Genomic DNA, 16,611 nt, shown 5'->3' on the forward strand with positions numbered 1-16,611 from the left:
TTTTCTTGCCTATAGTACACACTTCATTGGATCAACATCATCTGCTAATCCAAATAGTACCAGCCTCTGGTAACAGTTATGAAGAGAAAGTAAATAGTCTTTCTTCTGTGAATAAGTTTTAAGAATTCGTGACCAAAAACATCAGAAAAAATAATGAATGATCACGTTAAAACATAAGTTTATTGAAAACTCTAATAAGGGAGAAAATAATTAATGAAACATAGCTCATCTCACACAGAATTAATGTTAGATATTAACTCTAATTTAAATAAATGTATACTATAATAAAACGTAACACCAAATCATAAAATGTATACTATTACCAATAAATCATTCAAACGTTTGATCTTCATTAATACAAATGTTCATTTCATAACAATATCCACAATCAGCGTTGAGAAACAGGTAACTAAAATTGATGCATTCAAATAAGTAATATTATTAAAGTGAAAATGATATTATTATTTCATATTGCGAGCCTTTCATTCATATCCATTCATAAATCCAAAAATATGTACACTACTTTTCTTTGAATAATGTTTAAAAAAGTGTAAGAAGTCTGAATTAACCAAATATGTTGTGGTATTTGAGGCATTAAATATCTAATTTAAAAATTCAAATTTAACAACAAGGTAATGATATGCAGAATCTATGACTTAGCAGATAAGTAAACTTTTTAGCGAATAAGATTGTGTAAATCAATTAAACATAATCACCTTTCATTAATAACCCAACACAAAGCATAAAATAATGATCTCTTTGTGATATAAGACAGTGTAGAGATGTGCCAGGTATATCTTTATTCATAAATAAGATAAAAATGGGAAAATAACTGAGTTGAAATTTCAATAAGAAAGTATAGACAATGAACTGTTTTGAATCAAATCTTAGTCATTATATTTTGTTCAATTAAGGTTTCAAAATCTACAAGTTTTTCTAAAATTCAGAGTGCGTTCTAAGTTATTTTTATGGGCTGTATATAACGTCCGAAGTAATTCGATGAAGTTTAATGGTTTGTAAAATTCGAAATCTATAAACGTTCCTTGTCAAGTTCTGTTGTTTTCCGATTAATAAGCGTCAATCACAAATATAGCTTTCGAGACCTATAGCACATTGACTGTAGTTGACTAATAATATTCTCCTTCAGTCTCTCGGGTAACCGCTTTTATATGAATCATGGGAACTTCTCGAAGTGTCAATAATGTTCTAAAACGTTCCAGCGTTTTCATAAAACAAATATTGTTGATTTTTACTCTCAAGTATCTTCTACAAATTTCAAGAACAGGCAAGACTTGCGTAATATATAATCAAGGATATAAATTACATGCAAAAAAGAAAACTATACTGAAACAAGCATAGGTATTAAAATAAACGTATAATGGTTAATTCGTTACAACATGCCCAAAACCTGTTCGTGCATCATGTATCGAACCTGAGACCCTTCAACATGCTAAAAGAAATTGTCACGCCTAGATCTAAAAATAGAGCTGAAGAAGTCGTTGCACCGATCTTGTAAGTTATTAACACATTTGCTTAAACAACTGCTCAATTCAACATTTTAAACCATATTTCATAGCAAATTTGTCATAATATTCAGCTGAAAAAATTTTGCTTTAGTAAAACACATTTCGTCTCTTATAAGATCCAGAATAATGAACGTATAGTCGTGTGCATTTTCTGTAACTTCTGCATTTACAAAAATGGAAACATTCTTAAACTTGGAATCCTGAGAAAGTCAACTCTAATGTTTGTTTTATATGTATATACAAAATATTTTAGTAAAAATTAATGACAACATAAAATTTATAAAAATTGTACACATATTAAAACAATATTCATTAATAACCTGTTTATATAATACTTCAATATTCTGTGTTTTTATTAAATTAACCCAAATTATAAAGTCTGATAGGATACCCATACCACTTTATTATTTGGAGTTTAATTTGGGAGACGATTTTGAGAAATAACTATGCAAGAAACCATCATGAGACGGTCAGGACATAAAGAAATTTAGTTTTACAATGGGCCCGGCATGGCCAGATGAGTTAAGGCGTTCGACTCGTAATCTGAGGGTTGTGGGTTTGAACCCCGTCAAACCGAACATGCTTTTCAGACGTGAGAATGTTATAATGTGACGATCAATCCCACTATTCATTAGCAAAAGAGTAGCCTAAGAGTTAGCGGTGGGTGGTGATGACTAGTTACCTTCGCGAAATTCAAACCAAATTATCGTCAAAAATTCAGAGGTGTGAGGCTAACCAAAAAAAGACAGCGTTAGCTTAAATGTATCTCAAGACGGCTGGTATGGGTATTAAAACTTTTATTAAAATAAAGTAGAGAACAACTTTTCAACATTTTTAGGTCATCTTTAGATGTGGCACAGTGGTATGTCTGCGGACTTGCAAACTAAAAACCGAGTTTCGATACCTATGGTGGGCAAAGCACAGATAACCCATTTTGTAGCTTTGTGCTTAATTCAAAACAAACAAAATCATCTTTAAATTAACAAAAAATTTAACTTGAAGACAACCTAAGAAAGTAGAAACATTGTTCTGTACTTTAATTTAATTAAAGTCGATGGACAGTCGATGAACTATTCAGTTCTAGACCCGATATAACATTCAGTATTGTTTGAAAGTCTGCAAAACTCTTGTATATAAACCGTCATTTGTAATAACTATTAATAATAACTGATATTATAAATTTGAATGTTTTTTCTTTTCTTTGTTTGTATATTAAAATATATATATATATATATGTAATACATATACCATAAATGTAATAAATTTTATTACCATTTAATCAGCTTCTAAATTCAAATTTCCGGTTATTTGAAATAGTAATACACTTACACATAAAACATACTAAATGGGAGACTCGTCCACTCTAAATTATAAAACATGACATGATAAACTGGGGGCTCGTGTCCGAGATCTGAATCAAAAATAAAATTCTAAATAAATTCAAATTCAATTTATATTTATCAGTGCCAACAAGGTTTGGTTATGTCCGATTACCAAAGTTTTCTTGAATCATCCTTCTTCGAACAACTAGAAAACTATAACAAAAGTGAATTGCTTAAAATTGTCAGAATCTTAGAGTTAGGATAATAATAATAACATAATAAATTGGAGACTCGTCTGAAATAAATTATAATACGGAACAATGTATATAAGTGATATATATCCTGTTATTTAGTTCAAGAGTCCAACAAAGCCTTTCTAGTAGGCGGTGTTTCAAGCTGGCTCACATGATCAGTAGCTCAAATTTAACCGTAGCTTAACCTAAATCTTAGGGGCCCTTGACCTGGCTGTTTAGATCATGTGCGAATAAAGTGCTATACATGTAGAATTTTCAATAATTTAACAACTTTAAGTAGTATACTAGCGAGAAAAAAAAATGTGTGTCAGAAATGCATGCATAAATAACATAGAATGTTGAGTACATTATATTTACTACATTTTAAATATGTAAACCAGTAACTTACTTAGTCAGTATAACGAGTGTAAGGTTGTAGGGAATCAGAATGTATCAGAACTACATCTTGACATTGTTTGTTAGATCACAGTTAGAGTGATACGACCGGAAACTTATCTCTTTTAGAATGAGTAAATGAGTGAAACAGGTCTTTCACATGCAAAAATTTATATATTCATATTATACAGATGTCTTTAGATTGGGGTTTAGAATTTCCAAGACAGGGATATTCCTTGTACTCAACGTCATTAGAAAACAAAGGAATATGGATCAATTTGGGATACTCAGGAACATCCAGAAAGAGGCTTGCAACATTGAAGTGGTACTTTAGCCGCGGTACACAAACGTCAGCGTATTGTAGCGGGTGAGAACCTTCAAACAGAAAAATAAACAGCAAAAGATATCCATCTTATCTGAGAAACAATAAACAACATATTCAAAAAGGATCTCCATCCGGAAAGGCGGTACAAGCTACGTGTAAACAATTTATTTCTACAACATGCACGTTTAATTGTCGCATACCTCAAGCAGTTGGAGAACGAAGTAGGTATTCATGTTATTCCACACGTAGTCATACTGGTCAGGTCGCGACATATCTTTTGAAGATGCTTGTCAATACATAGAGCATAAGCTGTTGCTGCGGCATGGACTGTAACGACGTGTTTAGGCTCCAAAACTGTTTTAATATAACCTACCCGAGCTTCGTATCTTGCTGCTACGTTGCATTATCAATATAAAACGCATCTTATTATGAATATTCTTAAATATCGTTCTTCTAAGTACACTTGTTATGTTTTTCTTCAATATGCAACAGTTCCAGCTATCACGTTACCTACTCAATATAGTTTTCCAAATATCTTGTTCTTACACTTCTTTTTACTGAAACACGACTCCTCTGGAATTAAAGTTTTGGTTTTAAAAAATATTGCTTTTACTCTACTATGTAATGCCACGTTTATGGCTGTTAACTTTTCTGAATGATGTTTCGAAATAAAATTGTTGTTGCATTTATTTCTAACATAGAACAGTTCAGGGTATCAGGTTTCCTATATAGCTTGTTTTCAAACATTTTACTGTTAATTTAAGGCTGTAATTATCAAGATATTGTATAAATATTTTCCAAATATATCGTCAATCTTTCCAATATGTAACACCTCTGACTATTTTGTTTCCTTAACAACTGGTTTCCTGATATATTGCTACTACTTTCCTTTTCAATAGAATACAATAGTTTCAGTTATCATTTCTATGGCCTAGGGGTTAGCATGCCGAACTGCACAACGGGAAAACCAAACTTCGGATCTCGATATGCTGCTGAGCAAGCACTGCAGTTTCAGCTCTAGATGGAGATGGAAAAGGGCGTTATCGCCTTAATAATCATTCCAATATTTGATGAATGTTTGTTGCCCTCCCTCTAATCAGAAGTTTTATATTAAGGATAGCTATCAATGAACCTTAGAGTTTCTGACCCAGTTATTTTAGTACTAATGTTACTTAAGATAGCTGTAATTATATGCATATATATATATACACTTCACTATTTATCTTGAAGGTAAATTACTTTTTATCCTTTCTCACATGTAAAAGTTCTTACAATTAAGTTATTTGTGGTTTGTTTCTTGCTGTACATTCTATCACTTAACTTATACAACTCTAATAGTCAGATGCTCTAGTTATCAGTTTAGTAACATTATTAATTTTCAACGGTTTTACTTGTGTATCACTTTTCGGGGGGAATTACACGAGTTGTGACTCTTCTGTCTCTTATTTCCCAATTATACTCCTTTCTTTCCCTTCAAATGGTCATATTTCCTTGATAGTTCTGTTTATGATGTTGTCTTTGCTTATTAAGGTATTCTTAAGGGTGTTTTATTATTTATGGATCAGGGATTTACATTTGCTAATATATATTTTGAAGTAATTATGGAATTATTTTTCTGACTAATACGATCATTAAGTTTTTGGATTTCGTTATTTAATTAATTATAATTTGAGTACCAAGCTTAAAATTGTTTAGTTTTAAATTTCGTATTCATAGTTACTTATGTTACTTACCGTCACTCAGTTTACTTCTTTTTCTTTTTACTAATATTGAAACAACAATATTAAACAGGATCCCAAAAATGGGTCATATAATTGATATTATCTTGTAATTTTATGTATGATATAGACATACCACATGAAGTAATATTGTTAACATAAACTACTTTAACTCAGTTAAGCTAATATATAAGATTCTGAGTTAATTGTATTTAATTACTAATTTTACCATCAAAACTCGCACTTTTATTAATAGTTGAAATCATACCCACTTACTCTTATAGGGTTATTGAAAATATCCTCCCACACATCTCCCAACATAAGATGGAGTTTTATTATTGCGTTTTTCAAAACATTAATACGAATGCTTGTCTTCATCAAAGTTCTCCAGAAAGCAGCTACTATTATTAGAACGTACAGTAAGTTAATGAGAAGGGACAAAGTGTACCGCTAGATAGCGCATTTACCAAAGAATACTGTTTGGGACGAAAGGGCGGGGCACAAGGGTTCATCTCTCTGCTTCTTGGTTCTGACTTTTCTGAACGACTGCGAAGGCGAACGAAGATGTCGAAATACATCGAATACCTATGAAGGCTGGGTAACGAAAACCTTCGAAAACAAATCCGAAACCACGAATCGAACATATCGGTAAGAAATATTTTATAATTGCAAAGATATGACACCATTATTTTATGAAAACAATTGAGTTTTAAATAGCGGACATATGGTTTCAGCTAAATCATTAAACTGTCTTTGATTTAAATATTTTTAAGTTGCTGTTTGTTGATTTTTCTTCTTAAGACAAAGATACACATTAGGCTATCTGCGCTCTGTTCACAGAAATTCAACTCTGGATCTTAATGTAACAAGTACACTAACTTACTGCTGACCCACCAGGAAGACTTTTAAATTGCTCTGTGAAAACTAATTTATTTTATCTGTATCAGTAAATAAATGTCACCTTTCTTTTTTCTCTCTAAAATCTCGGAAAAGTTACCTCTCAAACAATTTAAAATCGATCCCTGTCTTAAATCCAAGGGGAAATACTGCCGATCGAAATGTTTAATTGAAAAGTACAATTTCTTATTTCCCAAAATCTGGGTTTTTTATATTGAGTGTAAATAGCGTTTTGAGTTTTGCATCTATGTTTTTATATTTTCATAATTCAGTGTTAATTGTTTGTAAATATATAATTATCAATTCTTAAATTGTCAAGAAATGTTTGTATTATTTCATTTTATGATTTGGGACAAACAGTATTTTAAGAAAAACAAGATCTTCAATGTATTTCAAGACTTCTCTAATTGAGAACATTGAGGGCATTTTCCTAACCTTTATGTTACTAAGATACATCAATATGTGCCAGAAAAAGTATCAGATATTAGAAGAATGCGAGTTCTGGAAACACTATGCCGTGAGGAAATTACAAACACACAAGTATACAATTGAAACAACATTTTTATTTATTCAATGTAAGTTTCAACTTATACTGACTGGCTGGCATCTTAGATCACTGTAAGACCACTGACTGGTTGCTGGACCAGTAGAACGTGTTGGAAAAAGCATATCTACACCAGAGAACAACAGATTGTTTGTTTGTTTTTTTAGTTTTGCAAAAATTTAGCACGGTAAGACTAGAGGGAAGGCAGCTAGTGATCACCACCCACCGCCAATTCTTGGCGTACTCTTTTACCAACAAATAGTGAGATTGACTGAAACATTATAATGCCCCCACCACTGAAAGAGTAAGCATGTTTGAGGTGACGGGGATCCGAACTCACAACCATCAAATTACGAGCCAAGCCCCCTAACCACCTAGCAATACCAGACCCAGAAGGAAACAGGAAACAAAATAAATATACAAAAATATATAGAAATCGCACAGTTTCACATACTTTAGATTCTTACCTCAATGATCATTTCTATTAAATACGTTCAAGAGAGATAAATTCTCAGCTCTTTCTAACTTTTACAAGTCTTTGTCCCACTATCTATTGGAATGAGCATGAACTCACTTTAGTGAGTCATAAAACAGAAACAAGGTCAAGCAAATATGGAAGAACTATTTTGTATAAGGTAAAAAATTAGTGCAACTTTACAACTTTCCCATATCCGGCTTATTAATTACATACACAATATTTTCACAAATATTTTAAACAAAATGCCTGAATAGATATTTATTATTGTTTGTTTGTTTGTAATTAAGCATAAAGCTAAACAACGAGCTATCTGTACTCTGCCCACCACGAGTATCGAAACCCGAATTCTAGTATTGTAAGTCCTCAGACATACCGCTGTACCAGTGAGGGGCAATATTTATTCTACGCTTGTTATGAAAGAGTAAACTATACTGACATTTCCAATCATAGCTCTTTAGAACTTCAAGCTTCTATGTATGGCGATATTTTCTTTCAAGGTTTCAGTGTCTAGTGAAATGTCACAGTTTAAATTTATAGCTAAATGTTGTCTCAATAGTGCTTCACGCACATTTCAAAAATGCCAGTCTTCTTTTAGTTTATATTGCAAAACGCCAGAAGAGGTAATAATTAAATACGAGTAAAAAAGCCAGAAAATAACACTGTCCATTTCCTGCTATTTAATTCCTAAAGGTTAAACATAGTAACAAGTGATTACAGTTTTAAACAGCAATGAAATTACATAAATAGTTAACTCTGTGTTGCTATTAATACATATGTTGTTTATAGAAATCGTATCGTTTTGCTTTTATAATTATTTCCTATCTTCCCTTATAAGTATTTTATTTGTATTTACTTGTTGAAAATTATGACCTAAAAATTCAGCAAATTTCATATCACTTTATCAGTTATTTAGGTTTGGAGTGTATATGTATCAGTAAAGTCTCCAGCTAGCTTCACCTCTCCCACAAAGTGAGATTTCTGGGTTTCAAGCCAAGTTCTATTTCTGGTTGTGATGTAGGTGAACCTGAGCTGAAGGCTCCAAAAAATGTTGAAGTAAACGTTGTTATAGAAACATAAACAAAACTTATGACGGAAACGTCAGTTCCCAGTAAAATCTCCCCTGATTGAATGATCACGATGATAAAATTTAACTTGAAGGACTGAGAAAAATACTACGTGTATTTAAACTTAGATAAACTGTTCACGTAAGATTGTGGAAAATGAAATATTTCTATTACCTCTTTCAACTGAACGTGGCCGTGAAGAAGGTTTTTTGTTCTCTTAATCGTTGGTAAGCCATCACACCAGCTGAACGAGCACGAATAGTGCCAGTCGTATACGTTGTCTAAATATATCTGTCTGCCATATCTAGGCTTTCACATTTTCACGTGTTTCCTAATCTAAATTTTCCGTCCATTAATGTTGTTCAAGTTGATAAGAAATAACGTCATCAAGACGATGTCCTGTTTACCGAAAATAGTTTATTTTTTTAATTTTATGTAATTTCTTTGCAATAGTTTACGTTTTTACAATTGCTCTGTTATTCCTTATCCACATAAATTATTGACTACCCTTTTTTAAATACATGATGTTTGCCTTTTAGTTTTAACAAATATTAAAATAAGTTCTGTTTGGACCCGGCATGGCCAAGCTTGTTAAGGCGTGCGACTCGTAATCTGAGGGTCGCGGGTTCTTGCATTCCCGTCGCGCCAAACATGCTTGCCCTCCCAGCCGTTGGGGCGTTATAATGTACAATCAATCCCACTATTCGTTGGTAAAAGAGTAGACCAAGAGTTGGCGGTGGGTGGTGATGACTAGCTGCCTTCTCTCTAATCTTACACTGCTAAATTAGTGACGGCTAGCACAGATAGCCCTCGAGTAGCTTTTCGCGAAATTCAAAAACAAACAAACAAAACAAAGTTCTGTTAGTGCCACAACCGTCCCTCGAGAAAGGAGTTTTATTCTAGTATTCAATAAGCTATTATGTGGCACAAGGGCATTAAAAGATCATTTTCATCTGTGACTTTAAGAGTACGGTACTACAATACACTTCCACAAACATGGAGTTAGATCTCTTTCGTACAGTGTCATATTTTTGCAGCGATTACAGAAAGGTGCACGTGAACTTTTTCTTAGGCTGCAGATCTTGTTTGAATTATTTATAAACGTAGTTATTGTGCCTAATTTGATTTTCGTAATAACTTGTGTGGTTTGTTTTACTTTAGAATATAACCAACTGTATGTTAATCAGTGTGACATTTTTAAAATAATAGTTACTGTTATATTCCGTTAAAGATATTCAAATTATTACGATTTCTCTTCTGGACAAATGATTGCTTATCTTATGAATACTCATGTTTCATTTGTCGTTTTAAAACTGATTTTGTGCCAATAAGTTTACCATGTCACAATCTTTTTTTTTTTTTTTTTTTATTATCAACCTTATACTTGGTTCTGTAACATCATTATCCCCTTTCTACATCATACTTTTGAATATTAATTAACTACCTACACCACGATCTTGGAATGATGGTTATCTACTAAATCATGATTTTGAATAACAGTTGCCTCTTTACTTTTTTTGTTTTGAATTTCGCACAAAGCTACTCGAGGGCTATCTGTGCTAGCCGTCCCTAATTTAGCAGTGTAAGACTAGAGGGAGGGCAGCTAGTCATCACCACCCACCGCCAACTCTTACGCTACTCTTGTACCAACGAATAGTGGGAATGACCGTCACATTATAACGCCCCCACGGCTGAAAGGGAGAGCATGTTTGGCGCGACGGGGATGCGAACCCGCGACCCTCAGATTACGAGTCGCACGCCTTAACAGGCTTGGACATGCCAGGCCAAATATTTCTGAAAAGCCACATTAAGTACCTTTGACATTAGGATCTTGCAATACTTTTACCTCCTCAGATTACTGGTTATCTCTTGATATTATAATCTCAAAATACCTACACTATGATTTTGTATAAAGTTCGTATTTATACTTCGACATAATCTGGTTTATTGTTAAACCAGTTTTATCATCTTTAATTATTAATTAACAATGTTGTAGTAAGCCGCGAATCTGGCCTACTAAAGCTATGATAAAAGGAGTTCCAGAAACAAAATGTTGATTGCAAAAGCTTTAGTACCGACACGATAGGAGAAAAGTTTTTCTAAAAGCTATAGTGGTTTGTTTGGAATTAAACACAAAGCTACACAATGGATCATTTATGCTTAGCTCACCCCTGGTCTAAAAGCTATAAATCTAACAAATTTTAAAATGAATATTAAGAACGCGAATGGGTTTGCAAAGTGTAGAACAGTTTCTTATTACTTTTGTATAGAAAAGAGTAAAGATAATAATAGTAGAAAGTGATGTCGTATTCAGTTAATAAGTAGGACATGCCAATACTATAGACTCTAGAGATTTTGAAAAAATACATTAATGTCTTAGGTTTCTTATTGTAAAAAAGGAAGAACCATTAAAAAGATAACGTCTCGAAAAGAATGGAGAGTGAAAAATCCAGGTTACTACTTGTATAGCAGAAACTCTTGTTTTTATGTGAGAAATTAAAAATAGGTTCGACTTTATTTTCTGTGAAGTACTAAAAATAATTGTCTATCCTATATATTAACGATTTACTCTACCTTTGAAACTTTGTATGGGTTAATTTAGTTTTCAACCTTAAATCTGAGATGTGAAAATTAAAAGTATACAAAGGAAAAGAGGGTTTGGTTTGAATTTCGCGAAAAGCTGCACGAGGACTATTTCCGCTAGCCGTCCCTAATTTAGAAGTGTAAAACTAGAGGGAAGACAGCTAGTCATCACCACCCACCGGCAACTTTTGAGTTACTCTTTACCAACGAATAGCGGGATTGATCGTCACATTATAACGCCCCCACGGCTGAAAGGGAGAGCATTGTTTGGCGCGATGGGGATACGAACCCGCAACCCTGGGATTACGAGTCGTATGTCTTAACCACCTGGTCATGCCGGGCCTGAAAGGAAGGAGAATAAAAAAGAGAAAAGTTTTTAGGATCGTTATCACTTTGCCAGTTTGTTGCTCTATTATTTGTAAGTTTTAATAATGTAGTAACGTTTTAAACATTAATGAAGTGTATATGTTGGTAAATAAGATTGTTATTTGTTTGAAGTTCAGCACAAAGCTACACAATGAGCTATATGTGCTCTGCCCACCACAGCTATCGAAACCCAGTTTCTAGCGTTGTAAATCCGCAAACACACCGCTGTGCCAATGGGTGGCATGTAGGATTATAATTGCATATTGTCTCTATCTGCATTAATGACATCGTAACCTATGCAGAGAATTTCTTAGATCCATGTTGAGAAATAATGTCTAGAAATCCAACACACTTTGAAATTCTATGAAACTTGCAAATACCAAAAAAGTATTTTTTTCCAGGACCTACACTTCTACAACAGGGCTGGCACTACTAAGGGTAAACCATACTTTATAAAACCATTGTTTGAAGCCTAGTGTTGTATCTAAATATATTTCTTCTATTGTTGTTTATGCTCATTCTGATGCCATTATTACACATTATTACGAGACACAATAATTTCCACTGCATGCAAGAAGCTTCTTCGATGGATAGGAATATCGGTCTTAGGCCTCCCATTTTTATAAAATTTCTAAAAATCTTTAGCTGTACCTAAACTTTAAGTATAACTAAAATTACGTTTAAAGAGGCCAAGGCAGAAAAAACAATGTATTTAATACTAATTCATTACTTAATTAATTAATTCGTCCAAATAAGGATGCTTAACACTAATTAATTAAAATCTTTATATTTAATTAATATATTCATTTATAGTTGAATCTTTATTTAAAAAGGACACTTAACACTAGTTTATTAAATCATTTAAAATTAATTTACTAAATCAATTATAATTAACTCGTCCTTAAAAGGACGCATAGCGCTAATTCAATAGGTAACTAAATCGTCAAAAAAAAGAATAGTTGACACTATTTTACCGATTAATTAAATTTTCTGTTCTAAAAGAAAAATATATTTATTAAAACTTAGCCTTTTAATTATCATACAAGTATTTAAGGATTTTCAGTGATATAAAAATTTCCAAAAACATTATTTAAAGTAATATGTTTGAATGAAATCATAACTCATGGAGCAAATCGTATGTCCAGAATGAACAAATATATTTTATAATACTACATAGTTAGTGCAAGAACCAACTGATTAAAGTTTTGATAACAATTCAGCGTTTGCAACAAAAAACGTTGGCTAATATAATGATTATATTATAATAAACTCTAATCAATAGTCACTTTACACAAGTAACGGTTAACATAATAAGTTTATAATAATAAACTCTAATCAATATTCACTTTACACGAGTAATCAAATTTTTATTATTTTAGAAATCATACAAAATATTTCTAAACTAAATCATTCGTGCACTTTATTTACAGCTTAATCTGACCTTCAATATACAAATCAAGACTTGTAAAGTGTCACAGGTTAGGGAATATTTAAATGTTTATTCATATGACGGTGTAAATAAAATAAATCTCTTAGACATATATAGACAAGTATTTCGATCTTTTATATTAAACAGACAAAAAACCTAGAAATTTCATTTTAGTATCTTTGAAGTTTCTTAGGATAAAACGCAATACATATTTTTATTTCACGTTTTGTAAATCCGGTATGTTTATAATCCAAATAAGCTGTTACATCCATTGTAATAAGTTTTTATTTAGAATTTGCTTATTTATCATTTAAATATAATACGTAAATTTAGATACATAGTCTTAACTTCTTGAAGGTGCAACTGTTTAAGTACGTAAAAGAATATTAGTATCATCTGTCTTACAATTTATACAATTTTTATCTGACATTGAAAGTAATGAATACATAACTTTCTTCAGTGTTTCACAAATTATACATATTATTTGAACGAGACAGTTATTGTAATCAATATTTGTTCTACCACTAAATATAATAAATAAGTGACTTACTGATTAGTGTTGTTTAAAATATCAGAACTTTCAGCTTGTACATAGTTAAGACTAACAGCAAATCGCGCGCTTACAATCTAGAACCATAAATTTAAGAATTATAAAGGTCAGAGATAAACAGTGTGGAAACCGACATCAAGTCAAAATTGTTTGGAGGGTGTCACGTGGTCACATGTACAGTGTTGGGCTATCAGATATTTCATCTTAACCGGTGGATGAGCTATGCTCATTACTCTCATTAAAAAGAACGTTATATACACAATTTTTGTATTTAATTAAACTGCGCGTTTCTAAAATACAATTATCAATAACGAAATGTCGTCTCTATCTAAGTTCATTACATAGCCATGCAAAACACTAACTGTACATTATCAATATTTGACGCGTTAGCGTAGAATTACAGCATACTGTGCCCAACATACAGTAAATGGTCAAACTGTATCAGTTGGCTTAGAAAAACAAGAAGGATCAATTTTACTTGAGTATGTGAAATTTTATTATTATTTTAATCATTACTTGTATAGAAACATTGTTGTTATATATTAGTCGAAGATTTCAAACCACTGACAACAGCCAATTTTGATTAATCTAACAGCAGTGATAAGTTTATTTTAAATGAAAGACAAGAGAAAAGATTTCTTTGCTTAAACATTTCCAATATGATTTACTACACTGACAATCAATACCATGACATTTACACAAATATACTAATTGTGTAAAGTATCTTGAAGATGTTGGCATCGTCTTTTCCAAAAACAGCTTTATATGTCAGCAAAACTTCAGATTACACTAGGATACTCTTTACACTACAACTATTGATTATAATAACTGTCTCGTTCAAATAATATGTATGATTTGTGAAACACTTAAGAAAGTTATGTATTCATTACTTTCAATGTCAGATAAAAATTGTACAAATTGTCAGACGAAAGATGTCAATATTCTTTTACATACTGAAACAATTACACCTTCAAGAAGTTAAGACTATGTAGCTAACTTTACGTGTTATATTTAAATGAGAAATATGCAAGTTCTAAATCAAAGCTTATTATAATGTATCTAACAGATTATTTGGATTGTAAACATATTGGATTTATAAAACGTAAAAGAAAAAGTATGTATATGTATTATATTTAATCCTAAGAAACTTCAAAGATACTGAAATGAAATTTCTAGGTTCTTTGTCTGTTTTATATAAAAGATCGAAATATTTGTTTTTGTTGTGTTCCCTGTCTGTATATGTCTAATAGATTTGTTTTATTTACACCGTCATATGAGTAAACATTTAAATAGTCCCTAACCTTGATTTATATTACAGATTAAGCTGTAAGTAAAGTGCACGACTGATTTAGTTTAGGAATATTTTGTACAATTTCTAAAATAATAAAAATTTGATTACTCGTGTAAAGTTAATATTAATTAGATCGTATTATAATACAATTATTATATTAATCGTTACTTGTGTAAAGTGAATATTGATTAGTATTTATTATAATAAAATTATTATACTAACCGTTACTTCTGTAAAGTGAATATTGATTAGAGTTTATTATTATAAACCTATTATATTAACCTTTACTTGTGTAAAGTGACTATTGATTACAGTTTATTATAATAAAATTATTATATTAACCAGTGTTTTTTGTTGCAAAAGCTGAATTATTACCAAAACTATAGTCAGTTGTTTGTTGGACTAACTGTGTAGTATTGTAAAATATATTTGTTCATCATAGACATACAATTTTTTTCCATGTGTTATAATTTCATTCAAACATATTACCTCAAATAATGTTTTTGGAAATGTATTATATCACTGCAAATCCTTAAACACTTTTTTGATGATTAAAAAAGTACGTTTTAATTAAGATATTGTCCTTTTAGGACAGGAAATTTAATTAACTGATGAATTGGCGTTAAACCTTTTTTATGATGATTTAATTAACCAATGAATTAGTGTTAAGCGCCCATTTTACGTCAAATTAATTATAAATGATTCAATAAATTAGTTTAAGTGTCCTTTTTGTAACGAATTAATTATAAATGAACCTATGAATTAATTATAAATGTTTAATTAATTGTTTTTAAATAGTTTTCTTAGGATGAATTAATTAAATAAATAATGAATTAGTCTTAAGCATCCTTTCTTGACGAATTATAAATGCATCTAGCAGCGCATACCTGGCGACACACCCTCTAGTGGTAACTTTGAAACTACTGTGTTTTCATCTTTGATGACATCACCTCTCACCATCTCTCCTGAGGCAACTAATCAGCGTGACGAGGCATCTTTTAGTCCCGGTAGATGGGTTTCATTTACTATTTGGATGACGACTTGTTTTGAATTGACTTAGGTGTAATTTTATAACGTATCCCTAACCCAATCACTTATGAACAAGTTTGTTTGCCTTTCCTAAAAACATTTAGGATTCACTTCTCTGACTCTGTATCAGAGAAGAATATCGCTATATAAATATCTCTTCTCGGAAAATGCTGTTAAATATATATATATATAGATTTAAGTCACCCGTGCTGAAGTTATGCTTCTTAGGGTCGAATGTTGTCGATTAACCAAATATATATACCAAACATGTCACCTATAGCGCAGTGGTTCGTTTCAGCAAAGGAACGCCACTGAATCGGTATACACATGATGACCCTAAAAAGTGCGATTAACATCTTGTTATAAGTTGCATTCTAGCATCATTAGTTAATGACAAAGTGGTTTTTGGATGCTTTCTGTGATCTATCTGAGACTTAAGGAAAATCAGAGTACAGTTATTCCATTCATACTGTTCGTTTGATAGATATGATAAACGCAATCTCTAACTTTGTTAGAAAGTACTTGAAGCTAGCTAATGATGTAACAAGAGAGGTGTGATGCTAATGCTGAAAAGCTGCTTTCGCAGAAACATAAACTCCCGATGTTGAACGGACATCGATAAGTACATATTTAATTGTAAAGAGAATCGGCAATATGAGATCCATATGTCAATGAAATGTCATTTCAAACTGTGTTTTTCCGCTGTGATTGGCTCTGGATGTGGCCCTCTGAACCAAACCAAATTTAGATTATCCCTTGGACTACTTTCTAGGCAAGTAGTTTGCAAATGAGTTAGATTCTAGGAGATCGTATTCTTAAGTTATTTTGAGACACTGAAACTGAAATAAGACTTATATGGA

At 31.6% G+C, this 16,611-nt stretch overlaps 2 protein-coding genes across 6 annotated transcripts in view; one reads left to right on the plus strand and one right to left on the minus strand.

Annotated features, from left to right (window-relative positions):
• Positions 1-5,995, minus strand: part of PGAP1 (GPI inositol-deacylase) — an 84,308-nt gene extending 78,313 nt beyond the window's left edge. Inside the window, exon 1 of the mRNA XM_076458805.1 lies at positions 5,797-5,995. Coding sequence (XP_076314920.1) covers positions 5,797-5,898 — 102 coding nt within the window. The 5' untranslated portion in view covers positions 5,899-5,995. The remainder of the gene's footprint in view (positions 1-5,796) is intronic.
• The window catches only part of LOC143225127 (MIF4G domain-containing protein-like), a 59,253-nt gene continuing 48,608 nt past the window's right edge, over positions 5,967-16,611 (plus strand). For 2 of the 5 annotated variants that reach the window (XM_076453975.1, XM_076453977.1), the window contains exon 1: positions 5,967-6,168. The gene's annotated coding sequence lies outside the window, so the exon portion shown is untranslated. The remainder of the gene's footprint in view (positions 6,169-16,611) is intronic. The other 3 variants (XM_076453974.1, XM_076453976.1, XM_076453979.1) reach the window with 2 other exon arrangements.

The sequence above is a fragment of the Tachypleus tridentatus genome, chromosome 9, assembly GCF_004210375.1.
Source record: "Tachypleus tridentatus isolate NWPU-2018 chromosome 9, ASM421037v1, whole genome shotgun sequence".
NCBI classification, from domain to species: Eukaryota; Metazoa; Arthropoda; class Merostomata; order Xiphosura; family Limulidae; genus Tachypleus; species Tachypleus tridentatus.